This window comes from Gouania willdenowi, chromosome 6 (genome assembly GCF_900634775.1).
Source record: "Gouania willdenowi chromosome 6, fGouWil2.1, whole genome shotgun sequence".
Taxonomy (NCBI): domain Eukaryota; kingdom Metazoa; phylum Chordata; class Actinopteri; order Blenniiformes; family Gobiesocidae; genus Gouania; species Gouania willdenowi.
In genome coordinates this window covers 57,874,231-57,898,215 of record NC_041049.1, presented here as the reverse complement: position 1 = coordinate 57,898,215, position 23,985 = coordinate 57,874,231, and the positions used below count along the sequence as shown (strand labels likewise).

Genomic DNA, 23,985 nt, shown 5'->3' with positions numbered 1-23,985 from the left:
TCACCGTTTATAATTAGCATTCAACATTTAGATTTAGATTCAACATATAGCATCTAGATTTAGATTTAACATTTATATTTAAATGTAACATTTAGATTTAACATTTAGAATTAGATTTAACATTGACATTTATACGAGAAAAAAAGCACAAATTTCAAAAATATTGGTGTAAATCTGGTCAAATTTTAAAAAAATGTGGCAAAACGTTGATATTTCTTTTAGCATGTGCGACTTTGCAATACAATACAATAAGATCAGATAAGAAAGTATAAGATAAGATAAGATAAGATCTGTTGTGACCGCAAACCAGAAATTAGAAATGCAGAAACAACTAATAAAAATGCGTTTAAAAAAAAACAAAAAAACAAAAAAAAAAACAATAATTACAAATGAGCGAAAATAATTAGACACATCTATAAACATTCATATAAATACTTAAGTACACACATACATATTATTGTTATGAATTCTTATTGTAATGATTGGACATTTATCATTTTTGGTTAAACATTCAACACTGTCAATATAACCCTAATGATATGTAGATGTTTTGTGAAAGAAACAAAGAAGGAAAATCAACAGCAGGTATTTTTATAGTGTTTATACCTCCAGTATAAGGGTTTATAAATAAGGGTTTATATTAGCTGCCCAAGGACAGCTGTCTGTCTGTCTGTCTGTCTGTCTGTCTGTCTGTCTGTATCCAGGAAGTGACGTTAAAGGCTTAACGGGGTCGACACAAGCTGAGGGAGGTCGTCCTTTACTTCTCCTAAAGAAGAAAAAAAAAAAGGAAAAACAAGTTGGGTGGAAGAGGAAACATGTGTTCAGTTAGACACCGACAGATAGAGGCATACAGGAAACAGAAAGACTAGGACTTCAAAATAAGAAACATTCGTTTTACTTCAACAGTGATTATGTATTATTATTCTCCTCTTTGTGAACTATGGGTTAGTTGCTTAAATGGGAATTAAATTACAGAATTAATTACACAAAAATCTGATTCAGTTTTCCACCATTTTTCTCATAAACTGCAACATCTGTAATTATGTTATTGTTGCTGCAGATCTGGGCCTCGTTGTGCCAGATAGCAATAGTGTTTTATTCCATGTTGTCTTTTTTTTTTTTTTAGTTTCCCATGTGGTTGTTGTACAATCTGTTGTTGATTTGCTTTTGTATGATTCCTGCAGGTTAGGTCTTATTGCCTATTGTTTGCACTTTTTTTTAGTAATTTCATGCTCTTTAATGGTGAATACGTGGGTATTTAGCTTTAACTAATATGTTCTCCAGCATACAAACAAAGACAATTATGTAGTAAAGTTCCAAGCCTGTTAAATATAATCACTGGCTGTCATAAATGCAAACATTTAGGAAGACAATATCAAACCACTTTTTTAAAAAAAAAAACTACTTTTAAAATATAGAATTAATGTTAAATTGCTTGAATATACTCATAAACCTTATGTTGGACAAAACTGATGTAAAATGTATACTTGATATACACTTGTTTTACAGTTTCCTTGTCATTTCAGAAAATGTATGTATGATTTATCTCATTTAGAAAGATAAGCTTTCTTTCCCTAAATAAATGAAAGAAAAATTACTAACATTTGTTAAAGATAAATAGATGTTAAACTGCTTGGATATACTCATAAGTCTTAAGTCAGACAAAACTAAAGTATATTATATACTCGATATATACTTGCTTTACAGTTACCTTGTCATTTCAGAAAATGTATGTATAATGTAATTCATTTAAAAAATATATTTATGCTTTCTTTTCCTAAATAAATTTAAGTAAAATTATTAATATTATTTTGTACTTAAAATTATTGCTGGCAGCGGCTATCCGTACGGTTGCCGTATCAATATATCGACTAACCCTAACCCTAACCCTAATTGGCCAGTTTAGGTCACGTGATAGATCAGGGTTACCTGACCCTAACCCTAACCCTAAGACTAAACCTTAACGTAAACCCAACCTTAGCCCGAAAAGTTTGTTGCAATATTGGGTTATACTGGCAACATCTAAAGTCCAAACCAACCAAAAAAGAATTAAAAATATTTACTTTCTTATTTCCGCCTTTTGCTTCTCATCTTTTTTATAAAGTAAATAATTTTCTTATGCTGGGCTGTCTAGTTAATAAAAGGACTATGTGGTTAAATAACTAAAGTAAAAATGATTAAAAGTAAGTCTTTAGTTAAAGATAAAGAAAAGTTCCAGGTGATGTCATAAGTTGAAAATTATTATAGTTGGTTTAAAGTGATTGATATTAATACTTAACACTTAGTGAAATGTGTGTTTACAGTTTAATTAATAAATTAACAATGAATAAATAAATAAATACATTAAATAAATAAATAAATAAATAAATAAATAAATAAATAAATAAATAAATGCAATGCAATTTGAGAAAATGTAATTGAGAATTCAAATATTTCATAGATCAAGTAAATTTCAAATTAAGGATTTATAATAGCTATTTATAAATTAAGTACATTTTAGGTTTGATTTTTAGTTGTGTATTGCTTTATTAGGTGAGTATAATTTGAGCATACTGTTTAATATTACAAAAACATTTACTTTAAATCAGGAAAATGGATCAAGTTAACTAAAAATAACAGTGCTGGTAGACTTAGATTCTTTAATTTAATTGCAAATATCACATCCTAGCATGAGAAAATTGTTTATGCTTTGATTCTAACTTTCCCTCTTCTTCCTTTGTCCAGGTTAACAACCTGCTTAAACCTGCTTAAACCTGCTTAACCAAGGAATAGTTAATATAAACTCAACCAAGCACAGAGTTGTTCTCAGCGTCCTCTGTCTTCATCTCTGGCCCTTCAAGTTGGGCAGTGGTGTTACAAACACATACAAACTTGACATTTGGGGGATCAATAAAGTTTTATCTTAATTTAACCCTAATCCTAATCCTAATCCTAATCCTAATCCTAACCCTAATCCTAATCCTAACCCTAATCCTAATCCTAACCCTAATCCTAATCCTAATCCTAACCCCTAATTCTAACCTTAACTCTAATCCTAAAACGCTACATACAAATAGCACTGCGGGTTGTCCGTACAGCAACCGTACAAATGTACACTTTCATTAAAGTTTGACATCAGAAATTAGGACCAAAACTATTGTCTGAAAATGAATCTGGATGACATCGAAAAATATAATAAAAATAATTATATATATATGTTCCTCCCATTCATTTTACGTTAGCGGCAGCCGATTTTATTTTGAAGGTAACAGCCGGATGCCACTTGTTCCCTCAGGTGACTTGTTTCTTCCTCGGTGGTGAGAACTGAGAAGTTTGTCCAGCTCGAATTCACCGCTTGGAAAAATAACCCCCCTAAAAAAAGATAACTTATCATGTTTTTGTTTCATTCTGCTAACACGGGTTAAAACATCTACACACCAAAGTCACCATAAACAACGGATTGTGACACTAAACGTCATTTTACCGGCAGAACTAGTCGTGTGGAGGTGGACTTGTTTGTCCTCGGGGGTGAAGTTGGGAAAGTACGAGGTGAAAATGGAGAGCTCAGCTGAGTGAGAGTGGCCTGAGGAGGCTGGCTTTGGCTTTAGCATTAGCTTTAGCTTTAGCTGGGACTGACACCAAGCTGGAGGTGAGATTTAAAGTGTCATCCAACTGTGACTTTGTTTTGTTCAAGCTTCTTTTAAAGTTTCCCATTGTTGTCGCTAAAAACGTCCATTCTGTATTGTTCTGTCTATCCTACACAGGCATTATTAGCATGGCCAACACTGTGTACAGCTTCTTTTAACTTGTGTCTTACGTGTTGTCACTTTATTTAACATTTAAACTACTGAGGTGTGACTTTTTAAATCGTCTGTTTTAGTTGTGTGTCAGTGTGTACAGCCTCTCTGTGTTTATTGTCCATTTCTTTGATCACTTTATGCTTGAAAAAGTCTGTGACATCCATTAAGCAATAGAGGTGGGACGGTACACAAAGTTAACGACATTCGATATTGGCGATATTGGGGATGTGGGACGATATTTTTGGAAAGGAAAAAAAGACAATGAAAAGCCTTTTTTTCTTTCTTTTTTTTTTTTTGTTTTTAACAAATAATAATGCCTTTATTTGACTTTAACTCAGGGCTTACTTACATATAATCTGGGTAGAACATTTTCAACTGAAATAGATATAAAATATAATAAATAAACAAGATAATTCCTCTCTAGACTTTGCATAACAACTTAAAAAAAAAAAAAAAAAAACCTTAAACGAGAACATTTATGGATATGGACATTAGGGCTGGGCGATATGGTTCAAAACTCATATCTCGATATATTTTTCTCAAAATGGCGATATACGATATAAATCCTGATAATTTTAATTCAAATGAAGTCTTACCAGAAAGAATATTCAGGGTTAAAATTGCTGATACAAAATGCCACACAAACACATTAATTAACAAACAGCTGCACGATATGTACCACTTTAAAGTTTTTGTGCTGTTCTAAGAAGAAGAGAAAACAGCGACTCCTAAAACAAGTATTTTGATACAAAATAAGTTTTATATATATATATATAATTTATACATTGATATTAGGGGTGTCCCAATCCGATAATGATATCGGATATTGGTCCGATATCAGCCAGAAAACGAATATAGAATTTTATCCGACTGCATCTAAAATTTCCAATATATATTGTATTATATTTATTCAATTGTAAAATACTGTAGATATTATGTTAAAGGTTAAAATGTATGTCACTAATTAGTTAATAAATGGGTCAGTTTTTCTTATACCTACTGTTACTGACTATTGTTTTCTGTTTGAGTAACATCACTTGATCAAGTCTTTTCTGACATTTCACACAAAATAAGTAATAAAAGTATGTATGATTCGTGCTGATATCGGATCGGTATCAGCCAATACCCAAGGCTGCAATATCGGTATCGGAAGTGAAAAAGTTGAATCAGGTTATCTCTATACATCGATATAGGCGACATTGAAATAGAAAACTCAATATTGTGATAAATCTTGCATCTTCGATTAAATATATCATGACGTTTTAAAATCGTGAATCGTGATAACCCCACCTGTCCCACCTTTATAAACCAACCGTTCAACCCTTCGTGCTGCCTGTGTCTGCTCAGTGAGTGCATCACGTCAACATGTAAATAACCTGCTCCTCTACTGTCTGCCTTCAATATATAGTCAGACTTGGATCCATATTTTATTTCATTGTTTTACATTTCACAGATTTCTTCAGCTGTTTCCAAATCTGCAAGTCTCCAGGAAAGGGGGAGGGGCATTGCAGTATCTGTGGCAAGACCGCTGCTATCGTTGCAGCTTTCCCCAATGGATCCAAGTGTTCTCCATGATCTTGTTTTGTAGGAAAGTTCTGCAGGAGTCCCGGGCATAAGTTTGTATTTTCCATACTTAAAGTTGGATGCTCTAGGCGAGGCCTTCCCCTCCCCCTCCTTGATCATTTATTGCAAACATCCATTATGACTGGACTTCTGCTTCTTCCGTTGTTTCATATGGGCCCGCCCTAAGCTCCAAGGGGCTGTAGGTAGCCCCTGCTAGCTGACTCAGCAGCCGGGCCAATGTGAGACCCTCTGATAGAAGCTGTTTAAAGAACATTACCAAAACAAATAAACAGCCAGTGCTTGCAGAAGAAGTCTGGCTCGCTCATAATGTATTCATGAACTTTTGGGATCCTATTAAACCAAATTCAATTGTATTCATGAACCCGGCTGTGCAGATACCAGCTCAGTGCTACTGGAGTGGATGTAATCAGCTTTATTCATGAACCACTGGCTTTGTGTGAGAAAGGATACAGCTTTGAATGGGCTGTAGCAGCGATGAGGCAGGGAACCTGGGGGCCTGCGTGGCTGGCTGGGCAGCAGCCCAACGTCATGTGATGTGATGTGATGGGGTGCAGGAACAGTAAGGTCCTCCCTGAGCCTCCAGGGGACGTTCAGTTGGATCTGGTTAAAAAGGTCAGTGAATAACAACAAACATCACAGTATTCTATGTAAATGAACCAGGGTTGGGGTCAATTATAATTGTAATTGCGTAATTGGTATTTAATTACAATTATGATGTAATTATAAATGAAATTGTAATTGGAAAAAACATTTTGCTATTGTAATCGAGTTCAGATAATTGACTTTGTAATTGTAATTGACATGAACACTTTATAGAAACTGTCTTACAATGTAATTAAACACAAAACTGGGAAACCATGTTACAGTTCTAGGGCTTACACACGTAAAGTTAACAATGATTCAAATATGTTTCATATCAAATTTACCTGTCAGTTCTTTTGAGGACAGTTTCAACGAGGGATGTCCCGATACAACTTTTTCACCTCAGATACAATACCGATGTTACAGCCTTGAGTATTGGCCGTTACCGATATTGATCCAATACAATATCAGCACGAATCGCACTTTTATTACTCATTTTGTATTGTAGAATGTTAGAAAAGGCTAGATAATTAAAAAAAAAAAAAAAAACAGATCAATTTATTATAAACCAATGGATTACATATAATTAACTTTTTAGAATAAGAATATTCTATGAAATAAGATAAGATATTGTAAAAAATAAATCCAAAAAAACAATATATATTTAATTGGAGATTTTGGATGCAGACCGATAAAATCCAATATTTGTTTTTTTCCTGATATCGGACCAATATCAATATAGGATCGGGACACCACTTATTTCAACATTTAAAAGAAAATATAAATCTTGGCATATACAGACATAAAAAAGGCTCACATCAAAAGTATTAATACCAATATTTTCATTGATTAGGAATCATAACAAGGAAACCAAGAGATGAGAAACAAATGATAAACAATATATATTTTTTAGTGTATTTTACAGTTGATTTAAATATGGGTCAAACTGACCGGTTATCATAAGAGATGCTAACAGTTAACACAAGAGGAAGGTTACGCTATTTATTAAAGGCTCAGTAATTGTGGTTGCGATTAATTGAGAAGGTAATTGTAATTGATTTCAGGCTGGGAAATAGTTGGTTTAATTGTAATTAGAAAGAAGGCAGGTCAACGTAATTGAGTTGTAATCTGACATGGATAACTGAAGATTTACTGTAATTGAAAAATGTAATTGACCCCAACCCTGAAATAAACCACCTTCATGACTCTATGCTTCATCGCCAAAGTTATTCTACTGTAACAATTATACAATTTCAAAAGCACATCAATGCATTATTAACATGTCAATATATCAGTTAAAGGTATAAGTTTCCAAGTGAATACATGCACTTCATTAATTCAAGAACAAATTAATAATAATATACATTTAATTTATAATGCATTTTTCATTTGTAAAAATGTTAAAGTCAAAGTGTTGCATTAGTGCTTCATGTTTAACCCAAGCTGCTTAATAACTTTCACCAATTAGTAACAAATACTGTAGAGAGACAGATATGGGATTAAGAATAGTAAATGCAGAAGATAATGTTTATTTTTATTTAGTTGAGATTGTGGCTTTAATTTTTAAGTTTAATCTGTTGCTACAGACGTTTTTTATTATATTTGGTCTCAATTAAAAAGTGATGCACAATTTGTGATGGTGATTTGTGATTGTAATGGATATGAAAAAGAAGCTTTTAATGTGTTATTGATCTCAATTATGTTATTATTGATGTCTCGATTTAAATGTGAAGAAATGAACAACCTGAATTTTCAATTCTTTTCCAATTTTAAATGTTATAATGCAAATAGTTACTAAGACACATTTTTAAGAACAATTGCCTTGGAAAGAACAATGCAAGTAAAATTATCATTAATTTGTGGCTTATCAATTAAAAAATGTCTCTAAATAAACGGTGGATGAACCTTAAATTTTGAAAACTTCCTGTTAATTCCCATTACATGGAAAGTTCCCAACTTTGAAAATTCCTAGAATTTTGCAACCTTTAAGAATGTCATGTTTTTAAATTGTATTATTTTGAATGTTTGCTAATATTTATGTTTAGATGTTAAATTACTCCCAATTTCCAGTTATTCCGATAAATAAATCTTATTAAAAGTTTAGATTTGTGAATATTCCTAAAATTCCTGAGCTTTAGTTCCCATGGAAATTTAGCAGTAGTTCTCTGCCCTTTGTAATCCTAAATAAGAGCTGAAGGGACACAACAGTCCTTTTTGCAGCTTGTATATTTATCTTTATATGTATAGTAGACTGTATGTTTTTATGTTGCCAAAGTAGATAATTTAGTCAACAAATGATTGAATCCAAACTTGTTCAGGGACTTATTCAGAAACAACTTTGCACAGATAGTCCTAGATTAAACAAAATGCATTGTTTGCTTTAGTCTCAGGTTTACCATGATTAACAGTGTTTCTGTTATTTTTCTTAGGTTGATCCTCCCCCGCCACTTCAGACAGATATCTATAAGCACTTCATTCGAGGAGATGGCACTGCAAGCAAGTCGGGTATGGCTGGGAGAGGGACAGGAACTGGAGGCAAGGCGGATTTTCCCTCCCCTTGTCAAGCCCAGGCACAGGCAGCCACACCCACAGCTTCAGCCCAGCCACCTAAAGACCCGTCCGAGCTGTCCGACCCTCAGCGGAAGAAGGTAGCAAAATATCGAGCCAAATTTGACCCACGCGTCACTGCCAAATACGACATCAAAGCTCTGATCGGGCGTGGAAGTTTTAGTCGGGTGGTCCGTGTGGAGCACAAAAGCACACGGCAGCCTTATGCCATAAAGATGATCGAGACCCGTTACAGGGAGGGGAGAGAGGTGTGTGAATCTGAGCTGTGCGTCCTACGTCGTGTTCGCCACACCAACATAATCCAACTGATGGAGGTGTTTGAGACGGCAGAGCGTGTCTACATGGTGATGGAGCTGGCTACCGGGGGAGAGCTCTTCGACCGGATCATCGCTCGTGGATCCTTTACCGAGCGGGACGCCACACGGGTGCTGCAGATGGTCCTGGATGGAGTCAAATATCTCCACACTTTAGGGATCACGCACCGAGACCTGAAGCCCGAGAACCTGCTCTACTATCACCCCGGGGCCGACTCCAAGATCATCATCACCGACTTTGGTTTAGCCAACAGCAGGAAAAAGGGCGACGAGTGTCTGATGAAGACTACCTGCGGCACATCGGAGTACATCGCTCCAGAGATTCTGGTCAGGAAGCCCTACACGAATGCTGTGGACATGTGGGCGCTGGGGGTGATTTCATACATCCTGCTCAGTGGAACCATGCCCTTTGAAGACGACAACCGCATGAGGCTCTACCGTCAGATCCTCAAGGGAAAGTACAGCTTCTCAGGAGAGGTAAGGACTCCTATCTGTCAAACCTGAAAAAAACACTCTTTATCCTGCATAAGGGCAAGTCAACAGATTACCAAGGTGTTAAGCTAATTTCATGTGAATAATTTGGATGTGAAATGACAGATAACAATCCTTTCTTAACTCGCTGACTACCATTGATGTCTAAAGACGTCTTTTGGTTTAGTAACGTTGACTGCCAATGACGTCTATAGACGTCAGTTGTGTTTTTTGGCTGGGGTTGCTAAGAGACAGTGTGACAAAGCTCTTCCATGAATATCGAGCTTTTACAATGATGTAGTGACCAAATGGTGGCAACAGCGCACCTTTGGATAAGAGATCACCCCTGATGGACAGAGCTCAGAGGAAGAGGAAAAGAGTTAATAAGACAGAAAATGGCTGGACGACAGTTGATGCTGAAGTTCTCAGCAGCCCACACTCGACCAGAGCATGTGTAGAACTAAGTGGACTATTGAGTGTGTCGCGATGGTGAGATTAAACGATAAAAAAAACGGGCAAGCGGTGACACTCGGCGTGTCCGGGAGAGGGAGGAAGTTGCGTGTGTGGAGAATGATGCGGGAGAGACTTGGATAAAGGCCATAATACAGTAAGAAAACCATACAACTCTGACCTAGGTAGCAAAATAATAATAATTTTGTCATCAAAAGCCCGGTCTCAGTGTTGTTTCTGTAGTTTTATAGAAGGAAACCAATGTTGGTGTCCCTAAAGCAAAAAAAAAATTACTACTGTAGAAGCAGTACCTCTTGTTTTTATTTGATTTATTGAGGTTATTTTTTGGGGACTTCTATTTTACAATATTTTTATGTTTAATTTTAAAATGTGTGTAACCTGTTAGTTATTAATAAGTGAGTCAATTTTCTTCATACCTACTGTTTTTAATGATTGTTCTCTGTTTGGTTAATATCACTTGATCAAGCCTTTTCCAATCAATATCGGTAGCGGCAAAAACTCAAGGCCACAGCACCGGTATCGTATCGGAAGTGAAAAAGTTGTATTGAGACACCCCTATTTGTTCATGCTTGTCCACATATAGCAACTTAACTACTAATTAATATCTAAGTGCAGTTGTCCTCGGGGTATTGGCTAAGATTTAAAGTCGTCAAATGTTAACTTACAGTTAATAAATGAAACATCCAGGAAGCCAGTGTTTAGGTCAAATATGAAAAAAACTGTTGAGCAGATTTGAGTAGTTCAATAAACAGCACATTAGGAAGCACTGATCATTAGAGGCAGCAAGTTTGTTGAGGATGCTGAGGTTTATTGCCATCAGTTGACCTAAGGCTGGGTTTTTATTGGCAATTTAAAAATTAGCTTTCATCGCTGTATGCCTCAAGTTTTGACTGGCGGCAGCAGCATATATGATGTACTGTTGGTGAGATCTACTAGTGACAGTTGCACCAGAAGTCACTTGATTCCTGGACAGAGGAGTCTTAAGCACTCTTCATTTATGCAATAGGTTATTAGATTCACACCAACCAGTTACAGCACTGTCAGCAGTGTTAACCCTGAAATCTACCTGTGCATTACAGCTTGGTTTCTGGTATAGAGGTGCAACATAGCTTGGTTCTGCTAAGATGCATTCATTGCCTGTACACATGCTGAATTGGTATCTAGTCGCCACAATAACTCTGTTACACATGTAAGTGAGGACCACATTACAGCAAGACAATGGGACTGATTGGATGTTTAAGCTGTACAGAATTGTAACTTTTTCACTTTTTTTATTTTTATTTTATTTTTTTTAAATTTTTTGAATGCAGCTTCTTATGATTTTAAAAAATGGGTTTTAACAATCAAGACACTGAAAATTAAGGGTGGGGGGAAAAAAATGATTTGACGATTTATTGCAAAAATTTTTTGGGGCCGGTTTTAAAAATCGATTCTCCTTCCCAGAATTGATATGTTTTTTAATTGTATTTTTTTTACATTTTTGTGGGTGACCACTAGGTGGTGGTAATACACCAACAAGTTAGTGCAAACTTGCAGCAGTGTGTGATTCCCCTTTGGCAGACAAGCCAACAACCGTGATTAAACCTGCATGTGTGCGATTTAAATCAAAAGTATGGACATAGTTTTGATCGATTCCATGGCAAACAGATTTAGACATGACCAAAGCTGTATTAAACTCTGCTCCCGATGAGTAGCGTATTGTGTAATATAACGGACATTACTGCTCATCTTGTTCGTCACCATCTGGACATAAATCTAGAGCAAGATAAGACACCCGGCAGCAGACCAACGGACTCTGGATGGGATAATGAATAAACTTATCCAGGTAATGAAGCCAGTCAAGGTATCTACGTGCATTATGTCAGATGAGACGGATCCAACCCACACGCACGCCAAAAGATTAACCATCAGCATTTCTAATATTTACCAGTTTTAGACGGGACAAAATGTGTTACATTTAATTATATTTTTAGCGTGCCATTCACTGCTTTTGCTGCTGCAGCTCGTTAAAATGAAACTGTGACAGACCTTAGACCTGTGTCCAGACTTCTGCTCACACTGATGTCCAACTATTTTAACACTGTGTACAACATAAAGCCACAAGTTTGATCACACTACAGAGTAAATAACAAGTGAAACATTGATAACATTGACTATTATGGTTATGATGATGATTGATGTGCGCTGATAATTTCTGAATGTAGAAATATAAGTTAAAAAAATCAGGTTTTCCACACAAACAATCGTTAATCTATCGTTAGTATGAGGGGAAAAAGAGATATTTTAACTGTGGCTCAGACAGAAAAATGAGGCAGCCTAACTACCAGCATGTTTAGCAGCTCCTGTTCCTACACAAAAACCTAGACATTCCAAAGCACTAGCTTGATGAACATTAAAAGTTTCAGTTGACTAACTTCAAAAGGTTCTGTACAAGTTTGTTGTTTTGGACAAATTTACCTCCTTTCTGATGGAGGTTTTATTTTGTTGTTTTTTTCAGTCTAAATATTAATAAAGAAGTGAATGACTGAATGTGATGTGATGTGCATTGTTATTAGAACTGTGACATATTTCTCGAAGTTTAGGAATCAACTTATGTATTTGGATAGGGAAAAAATTGTGATAATCGACACTGTAAAATCGCAATACTTGTAAAAATCAGAGTCGCAATTTAAATCAAATCGGCACCCAACAATAGGGATTAAAATCAAATCGGCACACAAGCGCATCCTCCCAGCCCTACTGAAAATACAATCCCATTTTATTACTAGGAATAATAATAATAATGATAATAGTAATAATAATCAGGTTGTAATCAATAAGGCAAATACAATAGATTTTAGACAGGCATGGGTGGGGAACCTTTTCAGCTTGTACCAGCTTGGCTTGGCCCCAGGGCGATTTGTTAAGTTTGTTGTTGTTTTTTTCATGTGCCACTACAAGAGAAATGTACATTTCCAGCAGCTTGACAAAGTTTACAGAAAAATATTAAAATAATAATAATGATGAAGTAGTCAAATCAAAATTATTAATGCTCAATACTACTGTGTTCGAACATATGCTTTTTATTGCCCTCAGCACATAATGTTCATAGTTACTTATTGTGTTTCTGGGAAATACATCTTAGTCCAGTCATTTAATCAGATTTTAAAATGTGAGTCTGGGTGCGCCCCCGAATTTTTTAGGAGAAACATGGCATTCTTGAGTTTGGGAATGATTGCTCGCAGAATTTTTTATTTATTTTTTTGCCAAGTCTTTCTTTATTTTAAATAAAAGTACAATGTATTTGTGTTTATTGACAAAATAATCCAAAAAAAGCACCAGATATGAGTTTAGTGTTGTTTATTGGGACTGTTGGAGTTTCAAAATAGCTTCAATCAAATGTGGAAGTGATCGATTTTTTCCACTCTCACTCCTTTTTCCTTTTTTTTATATATTAACCAAAGACATATACATATGAACAAATCAGTATTTTGAAGCCCATTTGACCAGACTTGGATGCATTTTCACTGGATCATGAGTATTTACAGATGTGATCAATATTGCTGCAGTAAGTGAAGTCATCCCATGCCAGCCATTGTTATAGGTCTGTGTATGCTTCCATGTTGAATGGACACGTATTATTAATAGTTCTGTATGTAGCTTGTATAATTATAGCCAACACTGGTAGCTTACTAGCTTACCTGCTCTTGAAGAACAAGGGATGAGGTTTATTTTCTGCTGAGAGACTGAAAACACATCTGTTTGCCATGCAGGACACCATGTACAAACTGTTTGATCTGTGTGTGTGTAAGGAAGGAAGGAGTTGTGTAGCGTTAATGCTATAAATTCTTGTCTTAGTGGGTGGTAGAGCTCGACTTAGTACCAGTCACTTGCCCTAAATAGAGGCCATGTCTGTCTGCAGCGCTTCTTTCTTAAGAGAATGCTGGTTTTGTTTCAACATCTTGTTGGAAACGTTGGAATTGGCCTAAGGTGATGTGTTAAAAACTTAAAGCAAAGATTAATTAGATTTTCCAAACACATTTGTTACTGATTCAGGCTGCATCAAAGGATCAAAGCCTGGGCAAAAGAAACAAAGTTCTTCTTCAGAACTCTGAGCGCTGTCTTTGCTGATACAAACAAGTCCACAGCTTTAAGCATCTGCTGCCATCTAGTGTGCACTTAGTGATACGACTACTGTATATTGTGCAATAGATGTAAACAAAGCCATTCATTAGTAATTGATCAACTTAGCCTTTTTCTTTAGAAGTGATAAATCCCCCCCTGCATTATTTATATAATAATAATTCCTTTTATTTATAACCACCTTTCAAAAACTCAGACTCTTTACAGTTGAAGCAATTGCACACAGCTCACAAAAGAAACTAAGAACAAGAAAGGTAAATACATAACAATCATAAGTTTAAATCTTGTTTAAAAAGATGAGTTTTGATATGTGATTTGAAAGTTGGAGGGTCGGTACAGTGTTGAATGTGTTCCAGGGGGAGGGGAGGGGGCAGCTACTGTATGGAGAAGGCTCTGTACTGTATATATCTATATATAATAATTTACATTGGGCCATATCATTTCAATTCATTTTTCTTTTGGCATTCATAAAAGTCCAGTTTAAAGCATTGTTTTGTGCTGAATTGAAGTTGCTACTGGAAGTGGGAAAAAATATAGATTTACGATATATGACAATTGTCCCCATAATCATATTTATTTATTGATTCCATTATTTCTTATTGTTATTATAGTTTTTTTGAGTAGTACACTTTCATATGCAGTATATAGTGCTCGGATATGTGCATCATTCCCAGGTAGAGTCCAAATTCCGCCCACTGGAGACCCAGGTAGTGCACCAGGGGTCACCTGTGTGGAAGTGAGGGGACTGCCCTTGCTTCGATACTGCTGCTGAGCTGCTTCCATCGGTTTTTAAAAGTGCTCGGATCGACCGAAATCGGCATCAGCGGAAAACCCTGGTCACCTCCTTGAGTCCAAATATGTGTAATATTAATAATATAAACACTATTAAAACATTAAAGATCTTTGGAATAAAATTACAAATGCTGTTTTGTTGGAAATATCAACAGAGTGAATCAGCTTGTTGATGTTTTTATACCCCTCAACCTTATTTTAAATATTTGTCATCTGATTATAGAATTCCATGGTTTCTCTTTTAATATAAACTTGTGTTTCTTTTCCACAGCCTTGGCCGAGTGTGTCCAACCTGGCGAAAGACTTTGTGGAGCGTAATTTGACGGTGGACCCTAGTGAGCGTCTGACGGCCGGCCAAGCCCTCAAACACCCGTGGATCATCAGCATGGCGGCCTCCTCCTCCATGAAGAACCTGCAGCGCTGTATTTCTCAGAACCTCCTCAAGCGCGCTTCCTCGCGCTGCCACAGCACCAAGTCGGCTCAGTCCACACATTCCAGCCGCTCGACAAAATCCAACAAAGCTCGACGTGTGCGAGAAAAGGAACTGCGGGAGCTGAACCGGCGCTACCAGCAGCAGTACAACGGCTAACATAAGAAATGGTGAAACAACGTAACGCTCCTGAAGGGAAAAACCTCATGTTTGAGCCTACCTTTCACAATCATTTTTACATTTCTGGCTGTGTTGCAGATTCAAAGACCTGAAAGTTTCATATTATTGCTTGAAAAACAGAGAGACACTTTGACTCCAGGCAAGAGTAAAGTTGAGGTTGAAGCGAGACTGGTGAACAGAAAACTGAACCACAAAGACGGCGTGATGTGCCGATGGGAACCAAGTACTGAGCTGCAACAGTTACATCATCTCTCCTTCCATTCTTTCACAGTGTTTTTAGTGAAATGCCCTCTTCTAGTCTGTGTTTTTTTTCTTCTCATCCTTGTGTTATTTTGATCCCTGTGTCTTTACTATTTATTTATTATTGTGATGTGATTCCAAGTTTTCACTCAAACGGTCGCTGGATAATGACCTTCTACAAGGATCTGTTGAACAGAGTTCTGGATGCTGACATTTCTGTGTAGAACTTTGATCCTCTAGGTCAGGGCTGTCAAACTAATTTTACCTCAGGGGCCACACACAATGCCATTATTCAATTTATTTACTTTATATAGCGCAAATTACAACAAAGTACTCTCAATAAAATATAAAGTTCATAGTAAGAAAGAAAGAACCCAACAATTATGGGCCGGACCCCTAAAATGATGGTCCATTAATATATAGTAGGGCTGGGCGATATATCGTGATTCAAGATGTATCGAGTTTTCCTTTGTTTTTACAACACCTAAAATCATACATTTTTAATAGAATAACAGCAGTTTCAACTGTAATCTGCAAGCAGTTATGAAAGGGGGCCAAGCCTCGGCCCCCCAGGTTTTGCAGAGCTCATGGAAGTACGTCACAAAGGATGATGGGCTTGGGGCGAGTGTCAGGACACGGGACAACGTGCCATTTGCAGTGAACAGGTGGACATAAGGTTTATGAAGATGTTATTTAGAATGTGAAAGTTACAGGCCAAAATGTGTTTGCACCCATTATGGCGCCACCTAGTGGCACACTTTTTGGTATGGGTGGTCTGTGTGCTCTTCTATAGTTACCCTGTAAATTTCACAGCCCTCAACATAATACTTCAGCTGAAATAAATGTTTTTTGTTTTTGTTGTAATAAGCCACACCCACTTTGATCAATCGAGACTAACTTTGAGATACGGCCCCAGGAGCGACCCAAGGGCATATCCACCAAATTTGGTAAAACCCGGTCGTGCCATTTAAGAGATATAAATTTCCTATATTTGCAGCGCCCCCTAGAGACGTACATATTCACATTTTGCTTGCACCCCCGCAGTCACATGCCAACCAAAGATCTCAGATTTGGTGTTGTTAGCATTTATTTTGACTGAGATATGCAACAGTTTGCGTTTTTATAGCTAGCTAGAAAATTTTATTTGTTAATTTGTGCAATTTTGTGACCGAAGAAAATTATTTTATCAACTTTAGATCAAGTCCAACTGAAGACTCTACGTGCCAAGTTTCACGCTGATTGGACAAAACCCCAAAGAGGAGTTTCGATTATAGGTGGAAATGGGCGTGGCCCAGCCGCGGTGATTCAGTGCTATTCAGGGAATCTGTGGTAAAAATAGGTCTTGCCATTTAAGAGATACACATTTCCCATTCTTGCAGTGCCCCCTAAATATTTGCGGGCTTGGCCCCCTAATTACAGAAGTAGTTTAGTAACATTAAAAAAAACCGTTTTTCACTAAAAGAAATGCAGCTGGACAGAATATATAGGGATCAAGTCATGGACCCACATTTATTTCGTGTCATAAAAATGTTGTAAAAAGCTTGATCAAGTGATAGATATGAGAGAACAATAGATATGTGAAAAACTGTTTATGATCACAATCTTAGGGTATTCTATCATTGAAGGAAATAAATCCATTAGAAGACCCTGAAAATTAACCTCAGTTACTCCAATGATAATAAATGCTACTCTTACACTGCGCCCCTGGTGGTCAAATATATACATTCCAAATATTTTATGACTTTCTCATATTTGGTCAATTTATCCGGCGGGCCCGTTTTTGCCCACGGGCCGCATGTTTGACACCCCTGTTCTAGAGGTTGGGGACCCAAAAGTCTCGCATTCTCACTTCTGATTGCTGTGAATCTGATCGTGTACTAATTCTTTAAACCTCATTTTAGAATATTGTTACACACTGCATCATAATCGCACTATTGACGACCAAAATGAGGGCGACTTTTTAAAGTGTACGTCCTCCACTTGCCATTGTTGCTATTAGTTTTCAGGAAGTTGAAATCACTCTTTCATTAGTTGTGTTTGAGAATATAAGTATAAAATATAATCTGGCCTGTTGTGTAGCAGTCTGTCGCCCTTTAGTTTGCTGTAGTTTACAGCAGTAAAAGCACAGATACAGAATTTGCTGAAAGTTTACAGAAGGATGGATTCAAACTTGCACAATAGATGTTTTTTTTTCCGAACTGGCAGTATTAATTATGTCACTCTTCTTCAAACAGGATACTTAAACATTGACAACTTTTTTTGACTTTTATGTTTCAACTCAATACTACAGTAAATATCAGTTCCCCCTTTGTTTAACTCTGCGTCCTACATTACATGCACTGATTAAATAGCTTTGGCTAAATGTGCTGCAAATTCTATTAGATGAGCTTTAAAACAAAAATGAAAAAAAAATATCCATACTGAAGCAAAAATCCATTAAATACTTCAAACAATTGTTATAATTTACATTCCATTCACATTTCTACAATTATCGTAATAACATTGATAGTTTGTCTACACTTTACTGACTGATCGAGGGTTCATGCTTGCACTGTAAAATACTTCAATACATTTGAAATGCAAAGTAAACTTCACTAATAATGAAAGGACTGTGAGACTTACTAACCCTCTTTACTGTAGGAAAAGCTTAAACTTATGATTTTTTTTGTAATTACATAATTTACACATGGTCTCTTTTCTATGAAATTTTTTTTTTTTTGATACTTTAGCTACAAACTTTGAGTTTTCTTTTTCCAGTATCATTTCTATACAGGGTCCTCAACTGTCATGAAATTCCTGGAAAAGTTATGGAATTTGAAAAACTGATTTTTCTCATCTTGAAGAGTCATGGAATATTTTAACTGTTTTTGGAAATATAGCCTCTTTTATTTTAATGTTTAAATATGTGAAACTCCCAAAGATGTTAAGCGTTATCTCAAAGTGAAAGTGCTGCATAATTGAGTGGGAACAGCAAGATTTTTCAAATTCACTAGACTCCACCTCATTTATAAAGCTGTGCGTAAGTAAGATCAGTTCAGCTGGCATACGCTAAAAACCAATAAATGCATACGCAACAAAAAAAAAAAAAAAAAAAGATCTTCGTGCTTCAGAACTAAGTCGTGGAAATTTGGTAAAATGTTTTGGAAAAGTTTTGAAAAATCATGTGGGAACCCAGCCTGTAAGTGCAATGCCATCCAGAAAATGTATTATTTATCATATAAATGAACAAAAAGTATTTTCTTGTGCACTTTCAAATGTAGTGTATATTACAATGCAAAAAATATATATAAATTACAAAAAAAAAAATGTCTGCCATAAGTATTAGTAAAGCTCCCCAAACTAAAGGAAAAGTTGACAGTCGTCACTGACAATCTTTACCTCTTTCTCCATGTTTTCTGTGTTGTTTGCAATGCTTGCATATGTCTCACTTTTCAAGTTTGGTTTTAAATCAAATGTTCATTTTTCTTGCACAAGTTACAACACATAGACACAGAGACATGATTATCTTGAAATATTCAAGAACAGAATAATTCACTTTGTTTTTATCTTTAAATAGCAAACACTACACTTTGAATATGATGAGGTACGGCTGCTTAAGACGACAGTATTATAAAGAGCAATGATTAGAAAGTGATGAACATATGACCTGTTGTGGATTACTCTTTGGAGTAATGATAGTTTTTTTTTTTTTATGTATCCAAGAGTTGTCGACACTTAAATGAATTCACATTATGTATCCAATGTGTGTGTTGACCCTTAAATGTCTGTCATGTTCTCTACTGATGTGTGTTATTAGACTCATAGAAGAGAGTCAAGAGTAGGAATGGACTCTGGTTTGTGAACAAAGGATTGTGTCATAGCTGATAAATAGTGCATCACATGATTGTTGTCATTGACAACGATGGCCTTTCAACTTTATACAAGAATGATCTTTTTCCTTCAGGCGTAGGCAGGGTTGGGGTCCATTATAATGGTAATCGCATAATTGATCATCATTTTAATTGCAATTTCAAAATTCTGTTGCTGTCATACTCATAATTAAATTGTAATGGAGTTTAGATAATTGACTTTGTAATTGTAATTACCTTGAAAATTTGAAGAAAAAAAATCAATTAAAGTCAATTAAAATTTAAGGCAAAACTGGGGAACCATGTTGCAGTTCTGTAAACAGTTCTACACATACTGTATGTAGCTAACAGTTATTACAATATGTTTCATATCAAGCTTTATTGAAACCCAGGCATATGCTGACACAAAAAAAGGCTCAGACGCCCACATCAAAAATATTAAAACCTATATTTTCATTGATTAGGAAGCCTAATAATGTAAAATAGGTGGTAGATATTAGTGCTGAATGAATTTGGAAAATAATCTAATTGCGATTTTTTTTTTTCCTCAATATTGCGATTGCGATTTAATATGCGATTGTTTTTTCAAGGGCCTCTTGTCATGTATTTTTCGATGAACACAAGCAATAAATCAATCTGTTTCATAATAAACAATTTCAGATTTATTTAAACTTTAAATAAATATGAAATATACATTTTAAAGCACAGATTACAACAATAAAGCAAACAAATCTGTGTCTTTACCTCTTCAACATATATTCAAAAAGATGAGACAGGACAAGAAAAAAAAATTTTCAGCTTTTGCGATTAGAAATTCATATTTTATGATATTGCGATAATATTGCAAATGCAATTAATCGTCCAGCTCTAGTAAATAATTGTTTTTATTGTATTTTACAGCTGATTTAGGACCCGTTATCATTAGAGATGCTAGCAGAAAGCTAACACAAGAGGAAGGTTAACTTTTATTAGGTTATTTATTTTAGGCTCAGCAATTGTGATTCATTGTAATTGAACTCTAGTAATTGATAATGTAATTGTAATCGACATTAAGGATAAAAAATACTGGTCATTGTAATTGTGGTTTAATTGTAATTGAACATGGATAATCCAAACATCCATTTTCTGACCTGCTTGTTCCTGTTTTTCAGGGTCGAACGGATTATTTAAAATGTAATTGCAACTGTAAAATGTAATTGACCCCAACCCTGGGCGTAGGCGTGCCACTGAGTCCTGGCCTGAGCTTCTCTGTTCTTCCATGATTTAGAGAACAAGCTGTTTAGAGTTTAATTTGAGATGTTTTATGTCCTATGAAGAAAAAGATGCTACAGTTTTCATTAAAAAGGCACAGTGCAGGACACACTTCTTTACCAAAACTCTCAGTTTGCACGTTTCCCATTTCTGATTCCAGTCATTCCCACATGTTATAACATGATTGTGAGACAAATATTCATATATTTGAACAAAAAAAAAAAAAAAGTGTTAATACGTCTTTCTATTTTTATTTTATTTTATTTTTTGTACTGGAATCCATCTCGAGCCATGTTTGACCTCCTCCTCCTGTTTTCACCTCCTTTACTTTCTTAAAAATACTGTCTTATGTACTGTTAATTACTCTTCAATGTTTTTTTTTTTTTTTTTTTGTCCATTCTTGTCCTGCTGCTGTTTCTGTGAAAAAACTTTTGTCAATACGATCAAAAATGAATCTTACATTCCGACCGGTGTCAGAGTGATCATATCTGTACTGATTTTGATCCGAAATGCAGAATGCAAAGTACATTGTTTGAAGTTTTATTTTTATTTTTTAAAGTTGCTGTTGTATCTGTTTTGGTGACGAATGTCAAAAAATAAGGAAAAACAGCTTGTTTTACAGTTTTGAAGAAGAAAAAAAAAACCCTCCACTGTCACAAATGATTGATTTGGATCCAGGGAACATCCTGACACAAGACTCGTTGTTTAGAGCCTCGTGGTTTATTTTTGCAGAATATCAGATGTCCGTTCCAGTTTCTTAGCTTCTGTTTACATTTATACATTTGATTTTCATATCCGTGTCTTAAATGAAGTAGCCAAGTTAACATTGATCCTTGAAAACACTTGTCGATCTTGTGTTATTGTGTATTAAATTGAATGATACCACTTTGATTCATCGTACATTAACTTCTCTTGTGTTTGTTTTTATTTCAGTTACATGTGCCAATAAAGCACTCAAACCTGACTCGCTGATTGAATTCAATTCTGACTATAACTTGTGTTCTCTTCATCTGTTGTAAGGCCAAATTATGTATGTTTACGTACATTAGAGAATATTTGGTGTAGCAGGTTTTTTGTGGCATTTGTCTCAGTTTCTATAAAAAAAAAAAAAATCTTGTTTAAAATATTTCCTATACAAAGCAGTTGATTTTTTTTTTTTTTCATCTGAAAAAGGAAATGACAAAAAATGTATGTTATTAAAAGCTCAGAGATGAAGCTAAAAGGTTTTTGTGATTCCAGGAAAAAATGCTAATTTTAATAAAATGTAACAACGGTATTTAGAGTAATCCTTATAGCCAAGAAAAGAAATGTACTATTACAGCAGAACAAGCGGTTTCTGATGGTCAGTGTCAGCACCCAGAGTTGGTCATTTATAATTGTAATTGATAATTAATGACAGTTATGATGTAATTGTATTTGAAAAAATCTGTTTCTGTTGTAATCATATTTTAGTTATAATTGAGTTCAGATAATTGATTTATATATTGACTTGTAATTGTCATGGAAATTCTATAAAAACTGTCAGTGCCAAGGCATAAAAAGTGGAAAAGGTTTGGATTTATTTATTTATTTTTTTTCTGAGATAAGGCATTAAATTGGAAAAATATTGGAATATATGTGTTTTTAGATTAGTCTATCATAAGACCCTAAAAACTAGTTAAGACATTATGAGATGAGATTTTTTTTTTTTTTTTTTTAGATAAGGCTATCATAAAACCCTAAAAACTTTTTATGGCATTATTTATTTCAGGCTCAGTAATTATGATTACTTGTAATTGAAATTTAGTAATTGAGACATTCCGTAATAATAATTGAGTCACCTGCAGGTGGATCACAGACTTCCTGTCTGACAGGAAGCAGCACGTGAAGCTGGGAAAAACCATCTCTGCTCCCCGGACCATCAGCACTGGATCTCCTCAGGGCTGTGTTCTTTCTCCTCTGCTCTTCTCCCTGTACACCAACAGCTGCACCTCCTCTCACCAGTCGGTCAAACTCCTGAAGTTCGCAGACGACACGACCATCATCGGTCTCATCGCTGATGGAGACGAGTCCGACTACAGGTGGGAGACAGACCGGCTGGTGTCCTGGTGCAGCCAGAACAACCTGGAGCTCAATGCTTTAAAGACAGTGGAGATGATAGCAGACTTCAGGAAGAACCCAGCCCCCCTCACCCCCCTCACCCTGGGAGACTCTACAGTGAGCTCTGTAGAGTACTTCTGCTTCCTGGGGACCATCATCACTCAGGACCTCAAGTGGGAGCTGAACATCAGCTCCCTTATCAAAAAAGCTCAGCAGAGGATGTACTTTCTGCGGCAGCTGAAGAAGTTCAGTCTGCCAACAAAGATGATGGTGAACTTCTACAGCTCCATCATCCAGTCCATCCTCTGCTCCTCCATCACCATTTGGTACGCTGCAGCTACGGCCAAGGACAAGGCCAGACTGCAGCGTATCATCCACTCTGCAGAGAAGGTCATCGGCTGCAATCTGCCCTCCCTCCAGGACCTGTACGCCTCCAGGATTTTGAGGCGTGCAGGAAAGATTGTGGCCGACCCCTCCCACCCCGGTCATAAACTGTTTCAATCTCTCCCTTCTGGTAGGAGGTTTCGGTCCATCAGGACCAGAACCTCCAGACACAAAAACAGCTTCTTTCCCTCTGCCACCATCCACATGAACACACCCCAAGTCACCCACTGAACCCCCCCCACCCGATCACCACCTCCACCAGCTTGATACCTGCTGCACTGTATATATATATTTATATTTATCCTATTTACCCTTTATTCTCTATCTATCCTTTATTTATCCCTCATCCTTTATATTTATCATTATTATTATTATTATTGTTGCTGGGTTGTTCTTTGTTGTGTTGTTTTTATTTCTTTTATTTCTTTTTGTTGCTTGTTTTGTGCACCAACCACCAAGTCAAATTCCTTGTACTGTCCTCAAAACTGTACATGGCAAATAAAACATTTCTGATTCTGATTCTGATTCTGATTCTAATTTAACATATTTAAAATGTATTATATTCATGTGTACATCATTCTGTCACACTTGCTTTGGAAATGTAAATTGTTTCTTATGCAAATAAAGCTGTTTTGAATTGAATTGAATTGTAGTTGAACCTGACAGAAAACAGCACCCACTGGTGGTAGAAACGCACTACTACATAGAAAGCAGTGGAAAAGCAGTTTCGACAGGCCCGATGGGTTGCCAAATGTTACAAATATTGTGGTAATATTTTTTTTTACATAAAAAGAAAATATTATTTTCAAAAGGCGATTACTTCTGATAACTTACAGGCATAATAGTTTTTTGTCGTCTAAAAGCTGTACAAGAGCTTTTTTTAAACTCAC

General features: G+C 35.8%; 1 protein-coding gene across 1 annotated transcript; it reads left to right on the top strand.

Moving 5' to 3' along the window:
* The first annotated feature begins 3,303 nt into the window (after positions 1-3,303).
* Positions 3,304-16,698, top strand: pskh1 (protein serine kinase H1). The gene is made up of 4 exons (XM_028449682.1): positions 3,304-3,628; positions 5,233-5,975; positions 8,375-9,304; positions 14,955-16,698. Exons 2-4 carry the CDS (start codon positions 5,907-5,909, stop codon positions 15,270-15,272), a joined length of 1,317 nt encoding a protein of 438 aa, XP_028305483.1. The 5' UTR covers positions 3,304-3,628; positions 5,233-5,906; the 3' UTR covers positions 15,273-16,698.
* Positions 16,699-23,985: the final 7,287 nt, after the last annotated feature.